This window comes from Danio rerio, chromosome 23 (genome assembly GCF_052040795.2).
Source record: "Danio rerio strain M-AB ecotype USA chromosome 23, GRCz13ab, whole genome shotgun sequence".
NCBI classification, from domain to species: Eukaryota; Metazoa; Chordata; class Actinopteri; order Cypriniformes; family Danionidae; genus Danio; species Danio rerio.
In genome coordinates, this window is record NC_141043.1 from 15,746,485 (window position 1) to 15,772,280 (window position 25,796).

General features: G+C 37.1%; 1 protein-coding gene across 2 annotated transcripts in view; it reads right to left on the minus strand.

Annotated features, from left to right (window-relative positions):
* The window catches only part of adcy6a (adenylate cyclase 6a), a 137,835-nt gene extending 114,742 nt beyond the window's left edge, over nucleotides 1-23,093 (minus strand). For both annotated transcript variants that reach the window (XR_015523279.1, XM_087306681.1), the window contains exons 1-3: nucleotides 22,872-23,093; nucleotides 8,582-8,785; nucleotides 5,936-6,881 (exon numbers count right to left, since the gene is read on the minus strand). Coding sequence is in view for 1 of the 2 variants with exons in the window: in XM_087306681.1 (XP_087162807.1) it covers nucleotides 5,936-6,880 (945 nt within the window). In the remaining variant the exon portion in view is untranslated. The remainder of the gene's footprint in view (nucleotides 1-5,935; nucleotides 6,882-8,581; nucleotides 8,786-22,871) is intronic.
* Nucleotides 23,094-25,796: the final 2,703 nt, after the last annotated feature.

The window sequence follows — 25,796 nt, forward strand, 5'->3', positions numbered from 1 at the left end:
CGCCACTGCCTCACCCTAATCTGCATTTATTTTTACCTAATTATCGTTTCCCATATGATTCGTACAGCGATTTATTTGTTTCCAAACCCCTCCTTAGCATGACATTAATCTGCGGTGATTGGTCCAATGACCCAGTTTGTTGTGATTGGTCAACTGCGTTCAGTGTGAGACAGAAAGAAATGTCCACCATGGCTAATCAACATTGTTAAAGTAGAAAGAGTGCAGAGTGTATATGTGAGCCCAATGCAGGAGTGCATTAAAGCAATGCAGTAAACACCAGCATATTCCTCTATTCTTAACCATAAGTACTAACAATGACACACATTCAGTATTGGAATTAACCCACACAGTGAAAAAAGCTATTTTGAAACTTGACCGCTGCATGTGTGTAGAAACAGTGGACAGAGGCCATAGCAATGACAAACGGCAGGGAATCGCGAGCTCACAAACGCATTTAATTCCGTAAACAAAGCGCCATGCGTCGAGTTTTCAACGTAGTGTTAGACGCGATATGTGACTATAAAAAGATAATCAGATAAAGTGCAAGGCACATGGAGCGATTACAAGTAACAAAACACAATTAAATACATATTTTGCAAGCTAGAGAAAACAAGGAGATAACTATTTTATTCTCACTTACAGCTTGAGATCCAGAGAAAGAAGAAACGGGTCCATATGAACTGTGTACTGGCAAAAGTTTCTGTCAATTTCTGACAAAGTCCCATACATATTTTCATCAAATAGTCTTTGTCGATTCTTCCTTTAACAAATGGCCGGTGAATCTCCTGGTAAGCTATTGTATATCAATCATCAAAATTTCTCACATTGATGTTCATCTTCAGTCATGATCAATCCCATAGTCTTTGGTTTGAAGGGAAAAGTGTGTTCACGTTTTACCATTTCCAGAACTTCATATTTGGTATTGTTTCACATCAGCGACGATATAAACAGAGAAAAGATCCAGACAAACAACGAATCATTTAAACAACTCTTTCAGATTTAAACCTCAGCTGGATGTTTTGATCCCAGTCAGTACAAGTGTTATCAAAAACCGTTCAGTTGCAAAATCCACTGAAAGCCTTGTCAACTGATAATGCACGAGAACAATCTGAGTACATGCTGTGGAATACATTTACATCCAGCAGTTTTATCTACATCTCATCTGCCATACTACACATCTAATTCAGCGCCTCCCAAAACCATCAAAAACCAACCAAATTGCCAAAATCAATCGCACCAATAGACTTTATAACCAACTTATGCTTACAATGCTTTAGGAAAAATACATTTCTGTTTTGCACACACTGAAAAACCCATATTAGTTAGTTCTAAAATTACTTTTGCAGTTATAGATTTAAAACAGCTTGTCAAGCAATTTAAATCAAAGCAGAAGCCTTTGCCCAGTAGTGTGTGTGCTCTGAAGATGTTAACCAGTCTCACAATGAACACTTCCGTGAACTATCAACTCAATAAATGAATGGCTACCTTAGCAACAGGTGACCAATTAACAGATAAAATAACACAGTTCTCTGACAAAAGAAAATCATTATTGGATGATAAAAAGAGTTTTCAAAACAATGGTGAAACTGTTTTCCCCACATGAATACAGATATGCAAAAAAATAATTTGATTGAATAAAAAATCTCAGGTTCTTTGGATTTACTGAATTCATAGGTATAAGTTTGAGAAAAATGTCAATCAGTACCTGCAGCATCAAAAAAATATTTAAAAAAACGACAAGATATTTGTTAGGGCTGAACAAAAAATTACTTGCAATTTGTCTAAAAAGCTGGGTCTGTAATCAGCTGTGAATCTCTACCACATCTGTGGCTCATTCAAAAAACGTACGACTGCATACATTTCTCGAGAGTTGGCAAATATGTTCCAGAAGGTACATGACATGGTTTGCTGTGATCAGCAATTTGGCTGTTTGCAACAGATGAAAAACAACAGAAGTTCAGAAGCACAGAATAGTGCACTTACTGCACTCCAATAAAATAGCAAGGTTTACAATCTAATTAATACATATTTAAACCTCTTTAACATTAATAAATGTACATGCTGAATCACGAATATGCCACACAGTTCTAAAGTTGCTGAATCTGCTGCTGCTTTCAGTAGTATGGCAAGTCAGTAGAATATTGCATTTAACACTGGATAAAGGACATGAGGTGTACCTGCGGCGATCACTGTCAGTTTTCTATTGTTTAGCAGCAAAAAATAAAAGTCCTTCCCATGGCGGTCTGCAGATCTGCAGAGTGGATGCGCGCGTACTGAAGAGCGGTGTTATCGCGCGCGTACTGATCAGCTGTTTTGTCGCGCGCTTACTCAAGAGTGGTGTTGTCGCGCGCCTACTGAAGCGCGGGACCAAAGGTGTGCCGCGTCGCGGGAGCACTTTTGATCATTTTGGAAGGGCACTTTCTATCCAAGACTAAAAAGGGCATGTGCACTGCACAGGTTTAGCCCTATGAGTGCACGTGCCTGGTCCTTCCTAAAATATAAATTTAAGATGTTGGTTAGGACAAAAACATTTTTTTAATATGGAAAATGTTCTTTCTATCTTGTGCCCTTGTTTGTTTTTTTTTTTTTTTTTTAGAAAACAACTTATATCAGCCTTAAATGAGCCTATAGGCTCGATAATCAGGCACAAAGGTCTACAGAACACACTACTAGTGGTGTGAACCTACACTGGTCTCACGTACAGTATGTATCAAACAAAAGTAAAGTGAACGACCAGAACATGAGCATTTAAAGCAAATAAACTAATGTAAATATTATCCTGCTTGCTTTTTGAGCATTGATGAGCAAGTTCTTAAACTTTTATGATTGATCTCTGGCGCTGTTTAGCAAACAGTGACACGGACCCCCGGTGATCAGTTGATCCATTATAGATGGTGACGCGGTGGAGAAAACTCACTCTGCAGACACACTCATGTAACGTTATTGTTGTAACAGTCGAGAGAGGAGATGAAACATTACTTCATGAACACGCCAGCAGGTCAAAAGACCCACAGAGAGAGAGAATTACTGCTTTCTTTTTAGCTGGGTTCTCATGTACTTTTCTGTCAATGAAAGAGAATTGTGCACAGTTGTCTGCTTGTAGTTGGAGCGTTTTAATTACTTGCGGTGTCCTCACTCACCATAGTAATCTACTGTCACATAACGCATATGTGATAAATGACGTCAAAACATAATAACCGGTTAAGATTTTCACCGAACCGATACCGAATTGTTCGCATCTGCATCGTCACCAGTGTTGTCAACTATTTCCAATGAAAAGTAGCTAAAGCCTGCCTGAAAAGTTGCTAAATGTTGCCAGATGACCTCACGCACTAATTTGCATATCAGTGACGTCATCATGTAGTATGTCACAAGCGTAATCCAGATGCACAATAAATAGGTTCTTATTAACATCTTACTTTGCGTTTTGACGTCATTGCGTAATCGCAACTCAAAACTACTTCTTCATGTAGAATACAAAACAATTAATGTTTTCTCAAATTGACTGGCTATCTCAGCAAAAACATTATCTGAAATATGTCCATTTAGATTTTATGAAAAACAAATTATTTGTAAAAGTAATACAAAATGTTTTCTTTTTAAATATAACACTGATAATAAACAGTTACAATCTTTTAAACAATCGAAGCTTGTGTATTTACTCTTTTGAAATTAACACATATATGAAAGTGAAAACAATTATAACACTATTGGAATTTATTGCTACCCAAATTACCAACAATTGTACATGTTGACAAATATCAGTAAATTAACATTTATGAAAAACAATCTGAGCCAGCGATTTACTCTACTGACTGAAGCCTGCAGCCACAGCTAATTTGAGTCCTTTTTTAAAAACATGTTTAAAAAAATTGCTAAAAGTAACCAAATAAATGTTAATATTGCTAAATTTGTTGCTAGGTGCTTTTTGAAAAAAAAAAGTTGCTAGGGTAGTATTAAAAATTGCTAGCAACAAAATTGCTAAGTTGGCAACACTGATCGTCGCTGTGATACAATAGTTTGCATTATTACCCTAACTTGCCTAACTAACCTAATTAACCTAGTTACGCCTTTAAGGGTGCTTTCACACTAGCACTTTTGGTCTGCACCCGGGTTCGTTTGACGTCATAGTATGGTACAATTAGCTAGTGTGAATGTGTCTTTTGAACTCGGGTGCACACTCTTGAACCGTACCCGAGTCCGCTTCATACGAACATACGTAAGGTTCATACGAACTCTGGTACGGTTCACTTCTGATGTGAATGCAATCGTACCAAATTATGGAAGTGAACTACCAACTGTACAACAAATTATAATTTTTCATAACATTCGTTCGTGTTTGTGTGTGTCACGTTTCCTACCTTGGTGACACGCGCAGGACTGAGCCAGGGCAAACACAGTAATACACAGTGATGTCTGCTTGTCTCCTCCAAAAACAGCTTCTGCAGACACTGTGTAATGTTCTGAATGTTTATAATATGTTTGCGGCAGATGGACGCGAGTCGCTTTCTGTATGTCCAAAACCAAAAGCTTCAGTTAAAGCAGAATGACCGCGATGTGCGGAAGTCTTTCCATTTCGGGGCTTGCTTTTGTGACTGTCACCTAGCAACAGCCGTAAACAAAACAGCAGCTCCATGACGCATAATTTACAACATGCTGACCACAATGGCGCTATTATGCTGATGCATTTGGAAGAAAAAATAAGTATCGCTCTTGTTATCTGCAAGACTCTTTTAACCACAGTATTACTTTCTATTGCTGGTTTAATCTTTTTCTCCCCTTTTTAGATTTACGATCAAGTTATGTCAGTATTTTTAATGTAGTAAATCATCTAATTTTCATTTAGCAGATATAATATTCATGAATATTATTTATTCAAATTTTTATATTCACTAAGGTGCCGCAGTTTGGGGTTGAATGATAGTTAACACATCAATAACCTGCACGCTGCATTTTTCTCACGGGGCTGCAAGAAAATAAATAATTAGAGCGAAGCTGCAGCAAAAGAATAAATATAAAGAGTGAGGCTATGGTCAAATAAATCAATAAATAAATGAAAAAAGTGCGACTGCAGACAGTGCAGGCAGCTAGGGACACCGTTCCCCGTGGCCAAAAAAACTGACTGGCCCACGAGGAATTCTCCCGGTCCTCCCAATTAGCCAATCCAGGCCTGTGTTTGGAAATGTGTTGAAAAAAATCTTTCCGTTAAACAGAAATTGGGGAAAATATACAGAGGCTTAAAATTCTGACTTCAACTAAATGTATAATATCCTGACTTTTCCTAAATGTGTGTATTTTCTTTCAAACATTGTTATTTTATTCAAATTACAAAACACATCAGTTCTGAACATTATTACCTTCAACAACCACCAAAATGAGCGCATACATTTCAGCTTCTGCCATTTTATTTCTTGTTGCCTCTGTTTCCTAGCAACTTCCTGCTAACAGAGACAAAACTTTCTAATAGCAAAAACATGATTTTACTTCAGACACACCTTTCAAAACAACATTCAGTGCCATGAGAAAACCTTGCTCTCTCCTTGTGAAAGTGAGGTGCGCATCTTCGCATGCAGTGATTCATACACATTTATAAGCTGTACTACCAAAACAATATTTTTTTAGGAAAATGACTTCATAAAATATGACAGACCTTCAAAGCTTAATTCTAACATCTCAAGAGCTTTTTTAATGTAAATAGGACATGACAATATGTGGCAATGGCCATGCTAGCAGTAACAGAATTCTGGTAGTTAAATTCAAGTAAAATCGTAAACAGGTGAAAATTCACAGACAAATTCCAGGGAAACCAACATCTTAAGAAAAGGACTGTAATATGTCACCTTTAAATTGGATGATTCACAATTTTCCACATACTCCACATACCCATAACTCAAATCTCGAACGTAATTCAGAAGAAATCAGCTTGTTGACTCACCTGTTTCCAGAGGAACTCATCGTCCTGATTGATCCTCCATGTGGTGAGGAGGTGTATAGCTGACAGCACTCCTCCGCTGAGCACCGCCGCTCTCATCCGCACCGGCAGCAGCGTATAGATAATGTAGATGAAGAAGACGGACCACCAGATCCCCTCCGAGGCACTGCGGGGAGCCACCATTAGCACCCCGAATACCTGCACTATAATTAGCACTCCAATGACCAGATAGCTGACCATCCACATGTAGTCCTGGTGGAAGCCATTTCGATTGCACACCACCATAAGTGCCAAAAACAAGGCCATGGCCACAGACAAAACTGAAGCGTAAACTACGTCTGGTGGGCCATGAATGCAGTGGAAGGTGAGCATGACCCCGCAGACGATCACCAAAACGCCCATTAGCATTGTTAGCGAACTCTGGTTAAGCCTGAAGAAGTAGCGCTGGTAGAGACGCTCCAGTTTGCGCGACTGGAACTTCTTGGATTGGAAAACGCGAACCACCCGCTGCCAGCAGTCGGCAGCTGTTACTGACCCCGTACCACTGGCGGTGTCCTCGCTGGAGCCGTCACCACCCAAACCGTCCCTTTTCCGCCCTTTAACATCGCCATCCTCGAAGCCCAGGTCCACAGATTTAAGCCCCACACCCTCCCCCCCGCTTCCCATTTTGCCATAGTGGTCTTCCTGCCATCCGCAGCGCATGCCGAAGTTGCCCGTTCCCCCTGGTCCCCCTCCTGGTCCTCCTCCTGGTCCTCCAGACCGGGTGGCCTGAGCGTGGGGCGGCTGGGGAGGAGGCTCCATGGCTTCCACGTCCCGCAGGCAGCTCATGTAGCGTGGGTTGCAGAGAGAGGAGCCAACCTTGCGCTTGGACTTCTTGCCATTGCGCTCGCCCCACGCGGTCTTTCGGTCATCCACTCTGGCCACTAGGAAGCCGTTGATCCAGGACATTCTGTGGGGACACACAAGGAAACTGTCAATGATAAACAGACAGTATTTTTGATTTTAAAAAAATCTAGCTCGAGAGACATTTTGGGTCCTATCATACACCCAGCGCAATAAGGCGTAAGACGTGTTTGGCACGATTTATTGCTTTTTTCAGACCAGCACAACAGCATTTTCCCGTTTTGCACCACGTTGGTTAAATAGCAAATACATTTGCACCACTTTGTAGATTCCTGGGTGTGCCAGTCTATAAAGGAGGTGTGTTAAGGCACAATGTTGGCATGTTGCTATTTTGAGGAACTGAAATATAACACGCTATTGAAATGCTGGTCTGAAGAGCGCCTTAATTATATGCCTATGCAGGTTCAAACACTTACACATTGCTTAAAACACACAGGATGTACATCAATACCCAAATATCTTTACATATGAAATACAATAAAGGTTTAAAATGTAACAAAAAATATTATTTACATCATGGATATAAAAATCACTACCTGCATGCCTTGTTCATGTCCAGGGGGCTTTTTTTAGTTTATTCATTACAATTAGAATTTTTATTAAAATTGTTATTATTATAAGCAGTATTATTTATTTTATGCATATTTATATACGTTTTAATAAAAACAAGTTTTAGATTTGTCCACCTGGAGACATATACATCACCATATGAGGCATAAAAATAGGACGTGTGTTTGGATATAAAGGTTTTTTGACCACACTTTGCTATAATTCATTTATTCATTTGCTGAAAATTAGAACTGAATTTAGAAATAATCTTGAAACTAAATTAAATGTGTAGGCAAACGGATGTCTTTAGTGGAGTGTGTACAACACTGTTTCCTTATCTATGAAAGTGAAGGAGTAAATTAAAGAGTAAAAGTAAAGTAAAGATAAAGCAGAGGTCGAATGGAGGAGGCTCATTCTTTATAATTGTGCAGCAAATGATCTGTTTAACTGTTTTCTAGCTAGTAAAGCATTTAGTTTTTTCACTTACAACGTCCGCCATGTAAAGAGCAAATGCACCATAGAACGATGCAACTAAATCTTAAAGGAAATGGGAGATGAGGTTCTGATTGGTTTTATGCTCAAACCACACCCATACCTTATTAAGAGAATAAGCACAACCCTGTAAGACCCTGTAACCCTGTACTTTTCTGTCCTTAAAATAGTAAAAGTCGATTTGGACACACCGTTAATGCTTTTGCGCCATGCGCTTTAGACTTGAATCATTAAAATAGAGCCCATCGGTTTAATATGAATGACATGAATCCATTTTTAAAATGTAACTAAAACGTAACCATTAAGTAACTAAAATTTAACTACAAGTAGCCTTTGAGTAAGAACCTTTTCTGTAAAGCTGCTTAATCCTGATTTTAAAAAAACAGGTTGGAGGTGATTAGAGCTAAACTATGCAGAGCTGCGGCCCTACAGGAACTGAGTCTGAGACCATTGATTTAAATATTTGTGCTAAATATTGAAACAAAAATATAACTCTACTAAGTTTGAATACAATTTCACAATAATACAGTGTTTGCTGTATTTTGATCAAATGAAGCTTTGGTAAGCACTCAGAAAACATATAAACTATTTTTAAGAATCCATAAAAAACGTACATTTTGCATGTACAATGTAATAAATCAACGGACAAAACAAACTGCATTGACACATGGCAGAATGTGTGGATGTAATGTATTACGTGTTCACCTGTGTGGGTTCTGGTCTGCACCCCAGCCCTGATCTTGCCGTCTGAGACACTCATTTAGAGCAGTGGATGAGTGAAAGCAAAAATGTAGACTTCAGACAAGTGACTGATCAGGGAGTCCAGTTTGGTTCAGTTACTGTAAACTAGCCTGATGGCTCTGATGGTTTGATGCGGATTCTTCAACTGTATCTTCATAACATCTGGATCTGTTGAGAGTAAATCCAAAATAGAGGCAAAATGTCAGATGATCAAACCCAATAACACAATCTGAACAATATTACATATTTTCTTTTTAGCAGAAGATTTAAGTAGTATTTTTCTTCTTCAGCATCCATTTGTTTAATTACCCTGCTAAAAAATCCAGCCTAAACCAGCCTAGGCTGGTTTTAGCTGGTCGACCAGCCTGGTTTTAGAGGGGTTTTGGCCACTTTCCGGTTGGTTTCCATCCATTTCCAGCCTGGTCTTAGCTGGTCAGGCTGGGAGATGACCAGCTAAAACCAGCTTGACCAGCCTAGCCAAGCTGGGAGTCCAGCCAAAACCAGCTATGTCCAGCTTAATCCAGGCTGGTCAAGCTGGTTTTAGCTGGATTTGGCTGGTCATTTTCCAGCCTGTAATACATAGTAGTTGGTTATTACACCTACTTAAAATTTTCACATAGTTGAGTATTTAACAGGCTAAAATTACAGTGCACATAAACTGAGTAATAAAACAAGCGCAACAATATGGAAAGCACCAGGTATATTTCCCTAAACTGTCACTCTCATTCTAATTGACTACCACCAGCTCTTAAATCAACACACTTTACTTCCTTATCAGTAATGATTAACATAAATATGCAAGTTAAATTCTTAAGCAAGTAAGGAGATGCAAAACAGTAGCTAAGCTTCCATCACCATGTGTTAATGCACATTTTGAACGAGTGATGGACATAGCAAATTTCGAATAAAATGTTTTATGTTCATTTGAGGTGGTTTTGGACTTGTGTGTGAAAGGGTTAATGTGAATAATTAGAGAAGGAAAATTATTTGATGAATAAACTCTGACCTAGCGAATATTACAACCACATGACCATGAGCTCCATTATGGGTAAAGTCTAGATAGGATACAGCTGCGGATACTCACATCAATATAGTATAATTTTTGTGACACTGTACAACAATAATTCATATATTTACAATAATGTGAGGGTTGGGTTTAGAGTTGGGGTAGGGATATACTTTAATAAAATACATTGTGTAAATTTATAAATAATATATAAACAATTCTCATTAACTTTTGTCTGCGGCTGTATCCCTTTTAGCAAAAACCTCCATTGTGCTAACCTTGTTTACTGTTGGTTACTAGGTTACCAATACTACAGTTAGCCACTCTAACAACTTGATGGAAATCCATCTAATGCACATTATGGGACTCTTTCTTTCCCTTTTTTTTGCAAATTCACTGCTATTTAAGATGAAAACCCTTTTAATAACATTCCGGATTTGACATAATGGTTAAGTATTTATTTATTTATTTTGACCAGACAAGTAAGAAAACTAGGCAAGCACTGAAATTTAGTCAAGAGTGACTCTGATTGTTTTACATTCAATGTTAATCAGACCCCTTAGTTTTTCAAGATTTTTTTGTGATGTCACGATAAAAATTATTTTGTGGTGGTAATTACCCGAAATTTGCAAACAATTTTGCAATAAAAAAATATAAATCTAAAAAAATATATACAGTTGAAGTCAGAATTATTAGCCCCCTTTAGATTTTTTTTTCTTTTTTAAAAATTTCCCAAATGATTTTTAACAGAGCTAGGCAATTTTCACAGTATGTCTGATAATATTTTTTCTTCTGGAGAAAGTCTTATTTGTTTTATTTCGGCAAGAATAAAAGCATTTTTTAATTTTTAAAAAAACATTTTTGGGATAAAATTATTAGCCCCTTAAAGCTATTTTTTGTCCGACAGTCTACAGAACAAACCATTGATATAGAATAACTTGCCTAATTACCCTAACCTGCCTAGTTAACCTAATTAACCTAGTTAAGCCCTTAAATGTCTTGAAAAATATCTAGTAAAATATTATTTACTGTCATCATGGCAAAGATAAAATAAATCAGTTATTAGAAATAAGTTTTTAAAACTATTATGCTTAGAAATGTGCTGAAACAATCTTCCCTCCATTAAACAGAAATTGGGGAAAAAAATAAACAGGGGCGCTAATAATTCAGGGGGGCTAATAATTCTGACTTCAACTGTACAATGACACAAATCCAGCCTGATCTAACAAGAAAACGTTAATATTTTACGTTTTGTCAGTGTAGTGGCTAATTCGTATGAATTTGTACGGAGGCGTGGCACCCAACGCTACCCCTAACCTCAACTGTCATTGGGTGATGAGCAAATTGTACTAAATTTCTTTCAGATTTTGCTCCCCGGAGCATCTGACATCATGTACCTCACTTAGGGCTTCCCTACTGTAATACACCTAAAACAGGGATTGCTGTATAACTCGTCAATGGTAGGGAGAGTTAAAGAGTTAAATGAAACACAATGAAACACCAGCCATACATAAAGCAAAAATAATGTCCTTCAATTTGTTCATGTCCAGCGGCAGTCATCCTTGAACCAATCTCCATCATAGTAAGCTGCTTGCTTTTCTGTCTGTTCCAATGCTCCATTTGTTAGATGTTTCCCACTTTCTTTTGCAGTCTGAGGCACGCACAAAACACCCGATTTGCGCCACAGGATGTCTAATCGCATCTTTGCATTGACTTCACATGTAAATTACTCGCGCTTCATCCACGTCTGTTTACTGCACAGGCTGCAAAACAATTCCGCCTTTTTATGTAATGTAATGATTGTAAGGGCGCAGTTGAGACGTCATTTTTCGAGAGAAACTTAAAGACATCATGTGCGATGGGTATGCAAAGTCTATAAGTCATGTAAAACAATTAATTGCAAACTCAAATTAATTTGATTATATGGCTTAGTAGTTCATGTTTTATGAGATTATTTACATTTTTTGTGATTATTTTGCATTTATATACAAAATTTGCGACTTTTTGTGGATTTTGCACTGGATTCAGTGATCGCAGAATCACGAGAAACTAGGGGGGCCTGGTTAATGCTGATTTATAAAGGATAACTTATTGACAGTAAGAGGGTTGCACCATCTGAGACTCGCACAGCTTGAATATTTATACAATTCTGACACTAATTTTATACAAATGTTCAATTAACAAGTAGGTAACATCTGCTCTGGAAACACTTCTCAAGAAAGAAATGATCACAGCAGAGGTCCTGTTTCTCTGTGTTTTTTTCTTTCCTAAATGATTTAGTGTTTTAATCAAATCAGTTGAGTCAATGATTCAATGACTCATTCATTGTTGAATGATTCAGCAGTTGGAGGAATCGATTAAAGTAATGACTCAGTATGCTGGTTGCCATTACAGATTTCTGTAAAACATGAAGACTGCCGAATGATGGAGTTTCTATTAACCATTGATTTCTCCTCTACCAATAAGTCATATATTCCAAAAATCAACATGAAAATGCTGGTAGGTTCATATATGTATATCGCAGCAATGCATTTAATCAAAGGACATGTAGAATTTTTGTGTTACCTAAGCAATAATGGCAAAGTATAAGCCCTTATACTTGAGTGCAGTAATACTGAACTTCACGTAGATTCAGAGTTTCTAGATGATAAGCACATTTTTTTAGTGAAGAAACTATTTATCAATGTAAGTTTTTGAGTTTTGAATTGTTTTTGTTTTCAATTAAATTCTGAGCCCTGACAGGAGATGTAAGTTTCACATTTATTACCCTGCTCTTCTTGCCATTTAAGGATATTTCTGAGCTTTAAATGTTCTTTTTTTTGTGAGTGAATCCCTTGTGGAATGCGGTACCTTTACTATATCCTTCTCTGACAGTAATAGTACAAATATATGCTAGCATGCAAGCAAGTCCAAATTCAGCAACCATTTTTTAATTGATTAAGTTAGATCTTAGCAATCAATCATTTTAAAATAATATATTAATTTGTAATCCTCTCGCAAATCAGACTGAACCATTTTAAAGCAATTGCTAGATCAATTTTTCACATTTAATCCTATCCTTCTTGGCCATTTTGTAATGATGGAAGTGAAAGCGGAGAAGAGTCAAAACATCAGACAACGGTCGGAGACGTATGTGTCACTATATTGGGCAAAAGAATAAGACATATTTTAACTCTTTATTTTTGTTAATTTATTCATTTGGTGGGAATCAGACCTGAATTTAGAAATAGTTTAAAAACAAATCTTTGCACTTAACAAACTAAATTAAATATGTAGTCTAATGAATGTCTTCAGTGGAGTACGTACAACATCATTTCCTTATCCATGAAAGTAAAGGAGTAAAGAGTAAAAGTAAGTAAAGAGAAAGTGAAGAGGCCGAATTGAGGAGGCTCTTTATTTTCATGCTGCAGATGATTTGTTTAACTGTTTTCTCACTGATGCGTTTCGTTTTTCCACTTACAAAGTCGCCATGTAAAATAGCGACTGAATAAAGTGGTTTAATGCTCAAAACACACTCATAACTCATTAAGAGAATAAGAACCCTGTTGGACCATGTGCCATGGTACAAACTGTATTTTTCCATCCTTAAAATAGCAAAAGTGGCGTTGAACGTGCCCTTAATGCTTTTACGCCATGCACTTTAGACTTTGAGCCTAGATTGTTAAAATAGAGCCCTTTACTGTATCACTGCAGTTTACTTTGTTTATGTACTGCCAACTCTATACACAAGTCCTTAACTTTTTTTAATTTTGCTGTAATGTGATGATGTCCACCTTTTGTGAAGCTGCTTTGGAACAATAACGATTGAATCAACACAACTCTTCAGTTTTTTGAGGGGGACAACTTAATTGTTTTATGTTTAGTCCACTTAAAACAAATAAGTTAACTTGGTAGATGTTTGTTGGGACAACATGAAGGAATTGTGTCATTTTTTTTACAGTGAATAACGCTTTTTTCCAATATCGTGCATCCCTAGTTTGTATTGTCTATTTTATAAGTATTTTGCTTTTAAATTAATGTAGTATTTTAATGTAGTATAAAAGTATTTTGTCCTCTGCATATGTTAATAACAACCCTGCAATTACCGCTTTATTGACTCTGCATATTAACAGCTTAAAGAGATCATCACAGTGTTCTCTGGATTACTCTATTTGCATTGGTCAAACGACTGGCAATCAGCAGTCTAATATCTCTGGTTAACACAGTTTTATGACTTTGCACGAATCTCCATTGCCTAACCATCCAAAAACTTGTTGTGTATTATACAGAATTCCAAGCACTGTTAAAATAGCAATGAAGCCTCTTCCAATCTCTGATAATTGCTTGTTTAATCCAAAAGCAGTAGTCCTGGTATATCCAGTCTAATCAGACAATCACAGATTATCAGAGGTAAGACGTGATCATCTTAAACGGATAATCCGGCCGTCAATCAGTCAGTCCTGGCGGGTATCAACAAATAAATATATTTAAACAAATAAATATAAATATAATATTTGTACACAAACCAGCAAATAAGAGATATTTGTCTTACGTATGTGTAACTACAAGACTAGCTGGTTATGTTGAAAGGTATTGATGGACAAACAGGGACCTGTCACTGTTTGTTTTAGACCTGTACATATTCACTTGTACTGGACATTTTGATGATTTATGGAAAAATCCTCTCTTTGATTCATTCTTCCATATCTTCTCATAAAATGACTGGTTCTTCTTTAAATCAAGACATATTAACAGGACAAATAAATGTATGTTTGTTCCAGCTTATAGGTCTTTACGGTTGAGTTTGTAACACCTCCAGACAATCTTCACACACAGCAGAAATGTTTGCGTTAACAAATGTGTACAGTGTGCAACAATCTGGAATCTCTTAAAGAACTGGAAATACTGATTGGAATCTATCTGCGCATAGGTGTGAAACAAATGACAGAAAATCATGCGTACTGGAAAAAATGACACAATGTGTCCCATTTTTGCAATGTTATGTGCATGTTTAACATGATGACCTCCAGGGTGAAGTAGTTACTCATATTTATTTAGTTCACTCATTTTCGAGTTGTAGAAAAAAATACACAAACAACCATATACCAAAAAAGATCAAATTTTGAAGTTTCGAAAGAGCTGTTGTAAAATGTAATTGACACAGTTATGGGGCTTTGAAATATGTTATGTAAAAGCAAATAAACAGATTTTTTTTTTCAATTGTAAAATAAACCGCCCAAGCTCATTCTAAAAACGTAGTCTGCAACCAGTTTGTCCAGTTAGCTCGTTGTGTATGTTGGCGGAGTTGAGACGCAGTGAGGAGCTGACCACGATGACGACCGGGTTCGAGTCCGGGGAAGAGTGGTTCCAGAAATCAGGTAAGCCAATACAGAATCCAAGAAATAAAGGGGAACGAGTTCATAACAGGGTGAGAATGTGGTGAAATCTGAAAACATAGTAAAAATCAGATGAGAGCTTTTCTCTTTCTGGACGGCTTTTGTAAATCGTTGTTTGGGTTTAGGGAAGTAAGCGTGTGGGCGGGTTAATTGGTAAAACTGGTTGGGTTTAGGGAAGGAGAAGGAGGATGGGTCGGCTAATCACCCAGTCAGTCATTCAGTCAGTTACTCGACAGCGGCCTTGGTGGGTTAACCCGAGGACAGTGCAGGCGTGAACGGTGCTTGCGAGAGACGTTTGAGATGGGAAAAAGCGCACACAGCGGCCTTTCACGGATTTGCGAAAACAAAAATTCCACAAATACGTACCTCCCGGGACGTACAGTATTTCGTACGTAGGAAAAATCAGTAAGGGTTCTTCTAGGTTAAAATATTAAAGTCACTTGAAACAGCCACTGTTCATGCACTTAATCATTACATCTTAAAGCATTAGAAAAAAATGCTGGGTTCCACACAATCGATTAGTGTTTGGACAACACAAAGAAATTAAGTTTTTACACACTTATTTAATTGGACTGAGCACAAACCACTTAAGTTTCCCCCCCAAAAAACAAGAAATGTGTTGTTTCAGCTCATTTTAAATATGTAGTTTAAACAAACAGCAAACATTATTTTTTGAGTCAGGGATATTTCACCTAAAATTCTTCATTTACTCACCCTTTACGTGACATTCAACCACAAACGTACATTTTCTCTACATAATGTGACAGGGCCTGACCTTTAAGCTTGTCCTCCTCAAAAAAATCATACAAAAACAAGCATGAAATCATACAAATCAATGATAGAATGCATCCTTGATCACTGTCAGCTTTTCCTCTACGTCAAATGAAGTCATTTCCACAGAGTTATACCACACATTTTATGTTAAATTTAATGCAAACATCTGGCAGAAACATGGGGACAATTGTAAAATATTATTTCTTTGTAAAATTTATTTATAATTTTAAGTTTTTAGCATAACAAAACTATTAAAGCTGTAGGTTCAGTTGGGCTGAGAACAAGGACAATAACAGGGTTTGTACATTTCTAAAGTGTTTTTATTACAGAAAAAATCTGAGAACCAAATGAATGACATGTTCCTTAACAGAACAACCCACAGAAATCAACGTTCAGTCCATTTTAGACATTTATTGGGATGAAAAACTTCTTAATAAGTATTCTAAATACTTACTTATTCACTGTATTTATGTTTTTATTTCAAGGACAGATCATGTACGTTTCTGGTAGAATGTCCCTTACTTGTTCCAAACTTGTGCGAGTTTCTTTCTTCTGAACAAAACCACAAAAGAAGATGTCTTATAAAATGCTGATTGTTGGCACCCATTAGCCGCTTTTCCACTGTCACGCCTAAAGCGAGCCAGGGCCAGTTGCATTTCCACAGATACTTCCGGGGCCTAGTCGGAGCAAAACAGGGCTTCCTCTGGGCCACTGGCCCACCTTTTTTTGCCCGCTAAATACCTTGGGCCAAAGCGAGCCAGCTGGGAATTCAGGGTGGGATAAAAGCAGAGGCGGAGTTTGTCAGAGTCTGGTAAAGATGGTGTGTCGCCATTACACTACACTGTAAAAAATGCAGGGTTCCACACAACTTACTCATCTTGTCCGAACACAAATCGATTAAGTTAACCTAACACTTTTAACAAATTTATATGGATTGAACATAAAAAAATAAGTTGTCTCACTGAAATCTCAAGAATTGTGTTGTTTCAGCTCATTTTAATTAAGCAGTTTAAACAATACACATTAAAATCATGCACGAGTAGGCTACATGCACAAAATATAAATATAAGGGATTGAAAAAAAACGCTACTGGTCAATTTAAGATATTCCATAATACACCTTATAATTTTGCCTTACTATGAAAGTCAATGGTGCAACCGGCATTCTTCAAAATATCTTATTTTGTGTTTAACAGAAGAAAGAAATTCAAACAGGTTTTCAAACCACATGAGGAAGATGAAGCAAGTTTCATTTTTGGGTGAACTATCCCTTTAAATTTACACATGAAACATGAAATTTGGAATGCTTAAAATAGCTAAAATGGGTTTGACATGAAGATGTTACAAAAACCATGTTTCACATTTAGTACACATGTGATTTTAATGCATCACAACATGTGAAGCTTGTGTTTTTCTCATTATAACAACAATTGTTTTAGGATCACTGTTAATAACATTCTGCAATATGGCTGGTTAGTTTTTTCCCACACACTGTACAAAAGCAGGGTTCACACAATTTCTTCATGTTGTCTCAAAACAAATTGATTAAGATAATTTCATAGCTTTTACAATTATAAGTGGATTAAACATAAAACAATTAAGCTTTCCCCAAAACAAATTAACAATTGTGTTGTTTCAATTTATATTAAATAAGTAGTTTAAACAAGAAGACTTAAAAATATTTTTTGATTGCAGGCTTTCTACTAAAAGCCTTTCTACTAAAACACGGTCTGTGATGATTATGCCTTCATTGACGAGCAATTTTTCCCCCAATTAGTTTGTCATTTTACTGTCAGACAGGAGAACAACATCCAAAACATCAACACCAAGTTGACATTGAATACATTTGAGGGTTGACTAGCAGATTTAGGGGTGCACACAAGCATCATGACATTTACAAGCCTGCCTACAAGGGCTGTACAATGTATCGTTCCAGCATCGATATCGCAATGTGCGAATATGAGTCACATCGCAGAATCTGCAGTTTTGACTTGTCATTATAATTAATCAGGAAACAGTTCAGAACACAAGCAAAGTTTAACCCTACTACAGCGAATTAGGCATGGGATGATAACCATTTTCTGGGTATAGCGCTGTTCCTAAGGTATGTGTAACATTTTTTAATAAATTTTTTTGTTAGTTTTTTTAGGACACTGTATCTCTAGCAGAAAAGATCTCCAAAGATGCTTTTAAATTGTAAAAACAAAATCAGTGTTTTTGAAACTAATGAAGACAGCAGAAGTCTTTGTTTAGACTTTAGACTTTATTCATAAGTAATTATTTAGACTGACCTGTTTAGTGCTCCAAAATATTTGAAATGTTTCTCAAAATAAAATATATTGTTTTCAAATAGAAAGAAAAAGTTTTTGTTTTTTACCCAAACATTTAAAAAGAATATATATTTAGAGCAGTAATCACCATACCATGATATTTATATCCAAAGTTATCATACCATCACAATCTTATACCGGCCCATGCCTACAGCGAATGCAACTATTTTCGAAAGGCATGTGACCTTACGATTTCAAGGTAGTTAAACCATTTGAGCACAATAGATTATAAAACTTTAACTAAGATGAATTGGATTTCTTATTATAATGAAGACTATACAGCAAGGGTGTCAAACGTACGGCCCGCGGGCTGGATAAGGCCAACAAACAGGTTTAATCTGGCCCGCGGGATGAAGTTTAAAAATGACATTACATTTTTTAATAAAAGAAAACAATCTGAAGGTTTTGTTTTTAAGTTATATTTACCATGATTTTACCGGTCCGGCCCCCTTGGGATCAGATTTTCCTCCATGTGGCCCTGTGAGCTAAAATGAGTTTGACACCCCTGCTATACAGTGCTATTTTACCCCCGATTAAATATTTTGATTACATTACATTGTTATTTTACATTTGACCTCAATACTGTTAGAATATCCAGGATAGCAATGTTTAAATCATGCACATTTTATTATATCGTATTTATTTATGCTTGTATATTTCCCAGAGATGGATTGTGGCTGGAAGGGTATCCGCTGCGTAAAAACGTGCTAGATAGGTTGGCGGTTCATTCCGCTGTGGCGACCTCAGATTAATATAGGGACTAAGCCGACAAGAAAATGAATGAATGTATTTTAGAATATACACACTCCCTACACAATTATCACAAATGTAAAATTATGAATTCTTTCCTAATGGAGTTATTTAAATACAATGGCATTAATATTGCAATATATATATCGTAGAAAAACTAAATTTGTAATGTCAGTTTTCTCCGATATCGTACAGGCCTACTGCAGTGCAGGAGTGTCCGAATGTTCGGAAACAGTATACCGTCACTCAGCCTTTTCAAACTTTTTGCCATCAAACAGAGAACTTTGCTTAAAGTATATTAGACCTTAACACCTAGCATGATTTTTTCTAGCACTTTCAATATCCATTTTGAAGTAATTTAGCCCAGTATATGAATAAATCCGTCTGTGAACTAGTTCATTTACAAGATCCAACTCGAAACAACTGCTAAATTCAGAATCGCATACTTCTCACATTATTGATGCCATATATAGTAAGACATTGTAAATGCAGTAGGTGTGTTGCATTCTAGTATGTTGTTCAACAAGGGATTCCCTCACAAACTCAGCATGGCTCATTTGGATGCCATAACACACTAATATAGCCCCTGTTGGAGAAGTAAATGACTGAGGGTGGTTCTGGAGTTAGCGCAGGTGCTCTAGCTTTATATATACTGACATGTGATATATTTTTGTCCTCTCCATTGTTATGGTTATCACATGTCAAGCATTGCAGCCTATTGTAACTCCCTTTGTAATTACTTACGAGCCGTCACTAAAATGAATTACGTCCGTTGATTACTGTTGTTCACTTTCTTAAACAATCATTTCACTTCATTGTACTTCAATGTATCACCAGGAGCCACATACTTATTTAGTGTTTCCTGTAAATATGTTTTTGAATCTGAAAGTGCCAGTAGGTTCACCCATTGTATGAATCACTAAGGGCCACAGTTTCTAATTAAATCTTTGTTCATTTTACTGGAGAAACAATAGTCACATTGCGTGATGGAAAGAAACAACATATTTTAATATTTTGGTGCATCATCCCTATAAACATCTCTGATTGGTCATGCTCAAGAGATCAACAGATGTTTTTGATTGGCTGCTTTAGTCATAGGTGCAAAAACAGGTCATTAAAGTCTTTGAGAACCAGAAGTTTTATTTCAGCATGTTGATGTACTTCCAATTCCCTAATAGCAAACTAACGGTTAAGGGGCGTTGTTAAGGGTATTGTTGATGAAACTGTAAAACTGATCATCAGTGAAGGACCACCACTTCAAATGTAGAAGCAAAGGGTCAGACTTTGATTGAAGATTACCAAAACAAACTGTTGTTTTTTTTTCTGTGGATTAACTAACATGAATTAATTGAAGAACAACATTACCCCCTTTCACACAGTGATACCGGTAAATATTTGGAAAATCCGGCTTTTATTTTCATAAACAGCGCAGAGGTGAATGTGTCTGAATGTTCTGATTGGTTGGAGTAGTTGTCTCACGTTATCGGGTTCTAATTATGAACACGCTCTTTCTGGCAATTTTCCTTCAGCATTCACACAGAACAGCATTCCGGCAGATTACTAATAATGTTACATCTTCTCTTTCTGGAAAATAGCCGGAACAAATTTACCAGTATTTTTAAAAAGGGCCTTTTCATACATACAGACCTTTCTGGAGAATTGCCGGTAATTTTCCGGAAAAGGTCTGAATGTGTGAAAGGAGCTAATGTGCTCTAGCAAAAAAACATTGTAAATGTTGATTCCACATGGACAAAACTTTGAAGTTTTCCACAAATAGAGTGTTTATATTGTACAAATGATCCTATTTAGATTGCTTCAACTGAAAGTGCTATTACTTTTATGGTGTTGGGCCTGTTCTGTATGAATTAAAGAGATAGTTTACCCCAAAATAAGATTCTGTCATAATTTTCTCACGTTCATGTCTTTCATTCATCTTTGGAAAACAAATGAAGCCATCATATTAGAGTTTCTGATGAGGTTTGTTCTTGTGTGTAAAGCAGGTATGGTTGATCTTCTGTTCTATGTTAAGCTCCTTTGACACAATCTACATTGTAAAAATTGCTATAGAAATAAATATGAATTAAATTGAATTCCCCTTAGTCTGTCTCTCTGAGTAACGTCATAACAAAACATTAGAAGAATCCTGTAATGTTGTTTTGACGTAACATCTCAATTCCCACCTTCGGGTAATAAGGGTTACATCAAAAATCGAGACATATATTTATTGATCTATATTTTATTGTAAATAATAAAAGCCCAAATTAAATCTATTCATTATACGGAGTGAATGTGTGTCTTAGACTTGGTTTAAAGCACTTCCCAGCAGGCACACAACATCATAAGACGTTAATATTAGGTTAGATTTAAGTCATGACATCAGGTGGCCAAAACTAAATGTCTAGCCATTGTCTAAGGAAAAGGTCAGTCTGACGTCCAATACCGATGTCAAATTACGTTGATATTTGGTTGATTTAAGGTTGTGTTGAAAAGTGACCAAAATTCAACGTCTGATAACGTCCACACACAACGTCAAGGTGTAACATGATTAGACGTTAATTTTAGGTTGATTTTGGATTGGACATTGATGTCAACCCAGTTTTCATTTCCAGACAAAAAATGTTGACGTCCTGTGCCTGCAGCCTGCAGGGTTTAATGTGGATTTATTTTGATAGACATTTCGATCCGTCAGAGTTTGTGGTAAATAAACTTTCAATGGAGCAGCAGAAATATTTCAGACATTCTTACAAACACTTCTACTGTATTCTGAATAAAAAGAGGTTTGTATAGCGACATGAGGGATAGCAAACAAAGACATAATTTTCATTTTTAAGTGAACTAACCTTTTAACTTCCATAGCCCAATAGCCTACACAGCCTACTCTCGAGTCATTGTTTTAGCAGAGGCCACACTTAAGAGAAGCACTGCACAAATACACACACTGTGGTTGTATCTGTACCACCGTGCATCCTCTCCTCGCTGGCTCTCGTAGGCTATATCGTGCCGTATTCCTCCGGGACGTTTGCACGACATTTCAACAGCCGCGCGCTGATGTTACATAATGCAAATACAGAGATCACAACGTCGCATCATCCACAACAACACAACCGTTATTAATCTAAGCCCCGGTTTCCTCTCACAATAAAAAAGCTCCATCAATCAGATCACGCTGCCTTATCCTACAAAAATAATAATCCGCGTATTTACGCTAGACAAGCATTGACGCACATAAACACACCACCGACTGCTCTCCATCGCCATAACATATGCATGCTGCATAATTTCAGTGCTTCATCGATGGCTCATCTTGCTAGAAGAACTATGCAGCATTTCTCCCATAGGCCGTTTGGAGATGTTTCGTTACATAACACTGACTGCGAGTGTGTGTGTGCGTGTGTGTACCATATTCGCAGCAGTGACCGTGTCGAGGCTGTTACAGTAACAGTGTGCGGATACTTGTGCAACACAGCATGTCACACCCGACCGCCAAGTGTGGGCTATACAGTCCTGTCCTTCACCCGGAGAGCTGAATTATAGCGCGCCACAGGCCGTGAACGTGCCCATATCTGCGGTGGACATGCTATAGAGATCATACTGTGCAAACATTCCAACGCACCAGTCACCATAGCCTTGTTTTATAGAGGCAAACATCCGATCAGATGGACATCCTTAAGGACTCGCGCATGACATCTATTAACACCGCCGGCTGTTGTTTTGCTTGTTATTTCACATTATTTTTGGGGCAGCGTTCGACCTTTAGGGAAACATAACAGCCAAGACGCAGAGGTTCAATCTTGAGTATATATACATCGCTGGTGTGAATGGAGAGAAAGGGGTGTTGCATTTTTTTCTTCACCATGTCAAAACTCAAGGCTAACGCTGCGTTGAAGCCGTCCACAAGCACGCACACGAGTCTTCTGAATGTCCTTTGTAAAAGGCAAGCCGCTTGTATAACGTTTGTCCATTAGTAAGCGGGCGTACATAAAACATGACTGATCACCCAAGAAAAAAGCTCTGACTCACCGTGGACATCTATGCGTTTCGGGCGCTTCGGCGGCGGCGGCGGTGGTTAGAGAGCGCGCGGTGCTTCGGTCGCTCGGTGTCCTTGTTATGGGTCGGCCGATGTGTTTTTTGCAGGCATCGAGGACGAGGGGACAGAGGGCCACAGACAGTGAAGCTCTGCCTTGCTTGTGCTCCCGTCGTTTCCCAGCCTCTCCCCCTTCACTCAGACGCGGTGCCAGTCTCAGTCTCCACGCGTCTCAACACTCCCCCTAAAGGCCTGCGAACATGCAGCTCCGCACAGCCAGCTGATTTCACCTGTCCTCCTCCTCCTCCTCCTCTTGGTGCTCCTCTGCTCTCATGTGGAGAGAAAGACTCACAAAGGTGGACGAGGAGAATAATTCTAATACACTCAATTAGATGACATATCTATCTATCTATCTATCTATCTATCTATCTATCTATCTATCTATCTATCTATCTATCTATCTATCTATCTATCTATCTATCTATCTATCTATCTATCTATCTATCTATCTATCTATCTATCTATCTATCTATCTATCTATCTATCCATCCATCCATCCATCCATCCATTCATCTTTTGAATTTTAACATTGCTATATAACATGGAAGCTCACATGAAAAAATATTATAAACCCTAAGTTGAGACTACTCAAATGATATGAGAAAAGTTATTCCCTCAGTTCGTTTGAGTAATGGGAAATCGACAACTCAATTAAATCAGTTGACCAAATGTGGTCTCTTCATTGAGTTAATTTAAATGTTTAATAACAGATAACTTAAATGTTTAATCCTCTACTGCATGCATTATGATAGATCTAAAAAAGTAACAATTTTTCTTTTCTTAAAATGGCTGTAAAAAGTGCTGTAAAAAATATTGTAAAAATGTCTTTGTGTTGCAAACTTTATGAAATGTTGCCATATGGCAACAACGTCTAACAGTGGATCTAATGTAGACATTTCAAATTTAGAACTTTATTTATAATTAATAATTTAGTTGTTTGAAATGATTTAATTGCTGTTGCTGTATTATAATCTTTAACACTAAACTAATAAATAACACCTTATACATGCTTTCCAACAACTGATAACACAACAGCTTTCATTTATTCCATTCTTTTTTTGCTGAATATTATTGAAAACAAACATAATATTGTATTATCATGTATACAACATACAGTAAATATACATATTTTCTCCATTAAATATTATAACAAATAAATAACAAGTCTGGTATATCCAGATGAATCAGAATGAGCTACTAGCTAACAATGTTTATATATTATAATATACTATACTGCGCCTGTCTTATCTGCCTCTGAGCTTACCTGAACTGACTCCATCACTGCTCTTATCAAATGTCCAATCTGCATCATTCTCATGCTCACTAAAACCCATCCCACCCTCACTTTCATCTGCAGAAAGTTTCAGTTCTGTCCTTTTCTTCTTTCACTTACCATAGAACATGGTGGTGCTCGCTAATAAACTTTTCCCTGTATTGATATCTATTCAAAAGTAGTATTGCCACTAAAACTAAATTTTATTTATCATGCAACTGTCATTAACATACTATTCAACATTACTCTACTATTCATGTTGTTTATGTTAAAACTTAAAAGTTCACAGCTGACCTTGCTAGCTAGCTAACCTATTGCAATATTGCACATTCCAAGTAAACATTACAATTACAAGTGAACACACACATTGATCGATTTACAAAAAAATTATTGGATAGAAAAAAATTCAGTTGTGAATATGTCATCATGTGATGTTTCAGATTTTTTTGTGGATCTGAAATAATTTGATCCTTTTTTGGATTTGATTTTTTGAGGTTTACATTTGCATTAAGCAACTACTCACAATGAACACCAGTCTGTCTAAAATCGCACCACAGAAAAACACTGCATGTCATGTGACTTAACCAAAGCACATCATTGGCTACTCTAAGGTCTTTTCTAATCAACAAAACAATTCAATGTTGGTCTTAAAGAAACAGTGGCAGGGAAATGAACATAAATATCATGTTGCCATATGGCAACACCATGCGGTACAGGGTTAAGTATAGATAACTTAAATTGGCTAAACTAGACTAAACTTCAAAAATGTTCAGCTTATATATTCTTTACATACTCTCAGGGCTGTTTATATCAAAGTTAATATTTACCCACACCATGTTGGTGTTTTGTAACATCTTGTTTTATGAGGTGGGTCATCAGCCCAATGCTCAACCCCCAACCTGGAGAACCATGCAAACTCCACACAGAAATGCCAACTGGCCTGGCCGGGACGCGAACAAGCGACCTTCTAGCTGTGAGGTGACAACAGTACCCACTGTGCCACTGTGTCACCCCTGCATATATATATATCATTCATTCATTTCATTCATTTTTTTGTCGGCTTAGTCCCTTTATTAATGCGGGGTCACCACAGCGGAATAAACCGCCAACTTATCCAGCACGTTTTTACGCAGCGGAAAATAGCAAAATAGTATTCTAATTCAATGTAATATGTACTTATTACAGTTTTTCTCCATTGGTTTGGCTCATTTCTTGAAACAGAAATTACATTCTCAATACAACATGGACGAACCTCCAAACCACTTGGTAATTGTTCACAACAGAATTGAATTTCTCATTCATTTCATCAAATTGCAAAGTACATCTTTGCAAATGATTAAGTACAGATAGCCTACATTTAGCACAATTTCCAAGTGAATAGATCTTGTTGATCTAAACTGATTGTTAATTCTCAGTCTAATGGTTGTTCTCTCCAAAATGTGTCAGCGTCACTTCATTGTACATGTTATTACATGCACAATAGTCTGTTCAGTTGTCAAAATTCGTCAAGACCAAAATACCATGAAAACCATACAGTAGGTGAATCCTTAGAACATTTGATTACAATGTATTACAGATATTTATTCTT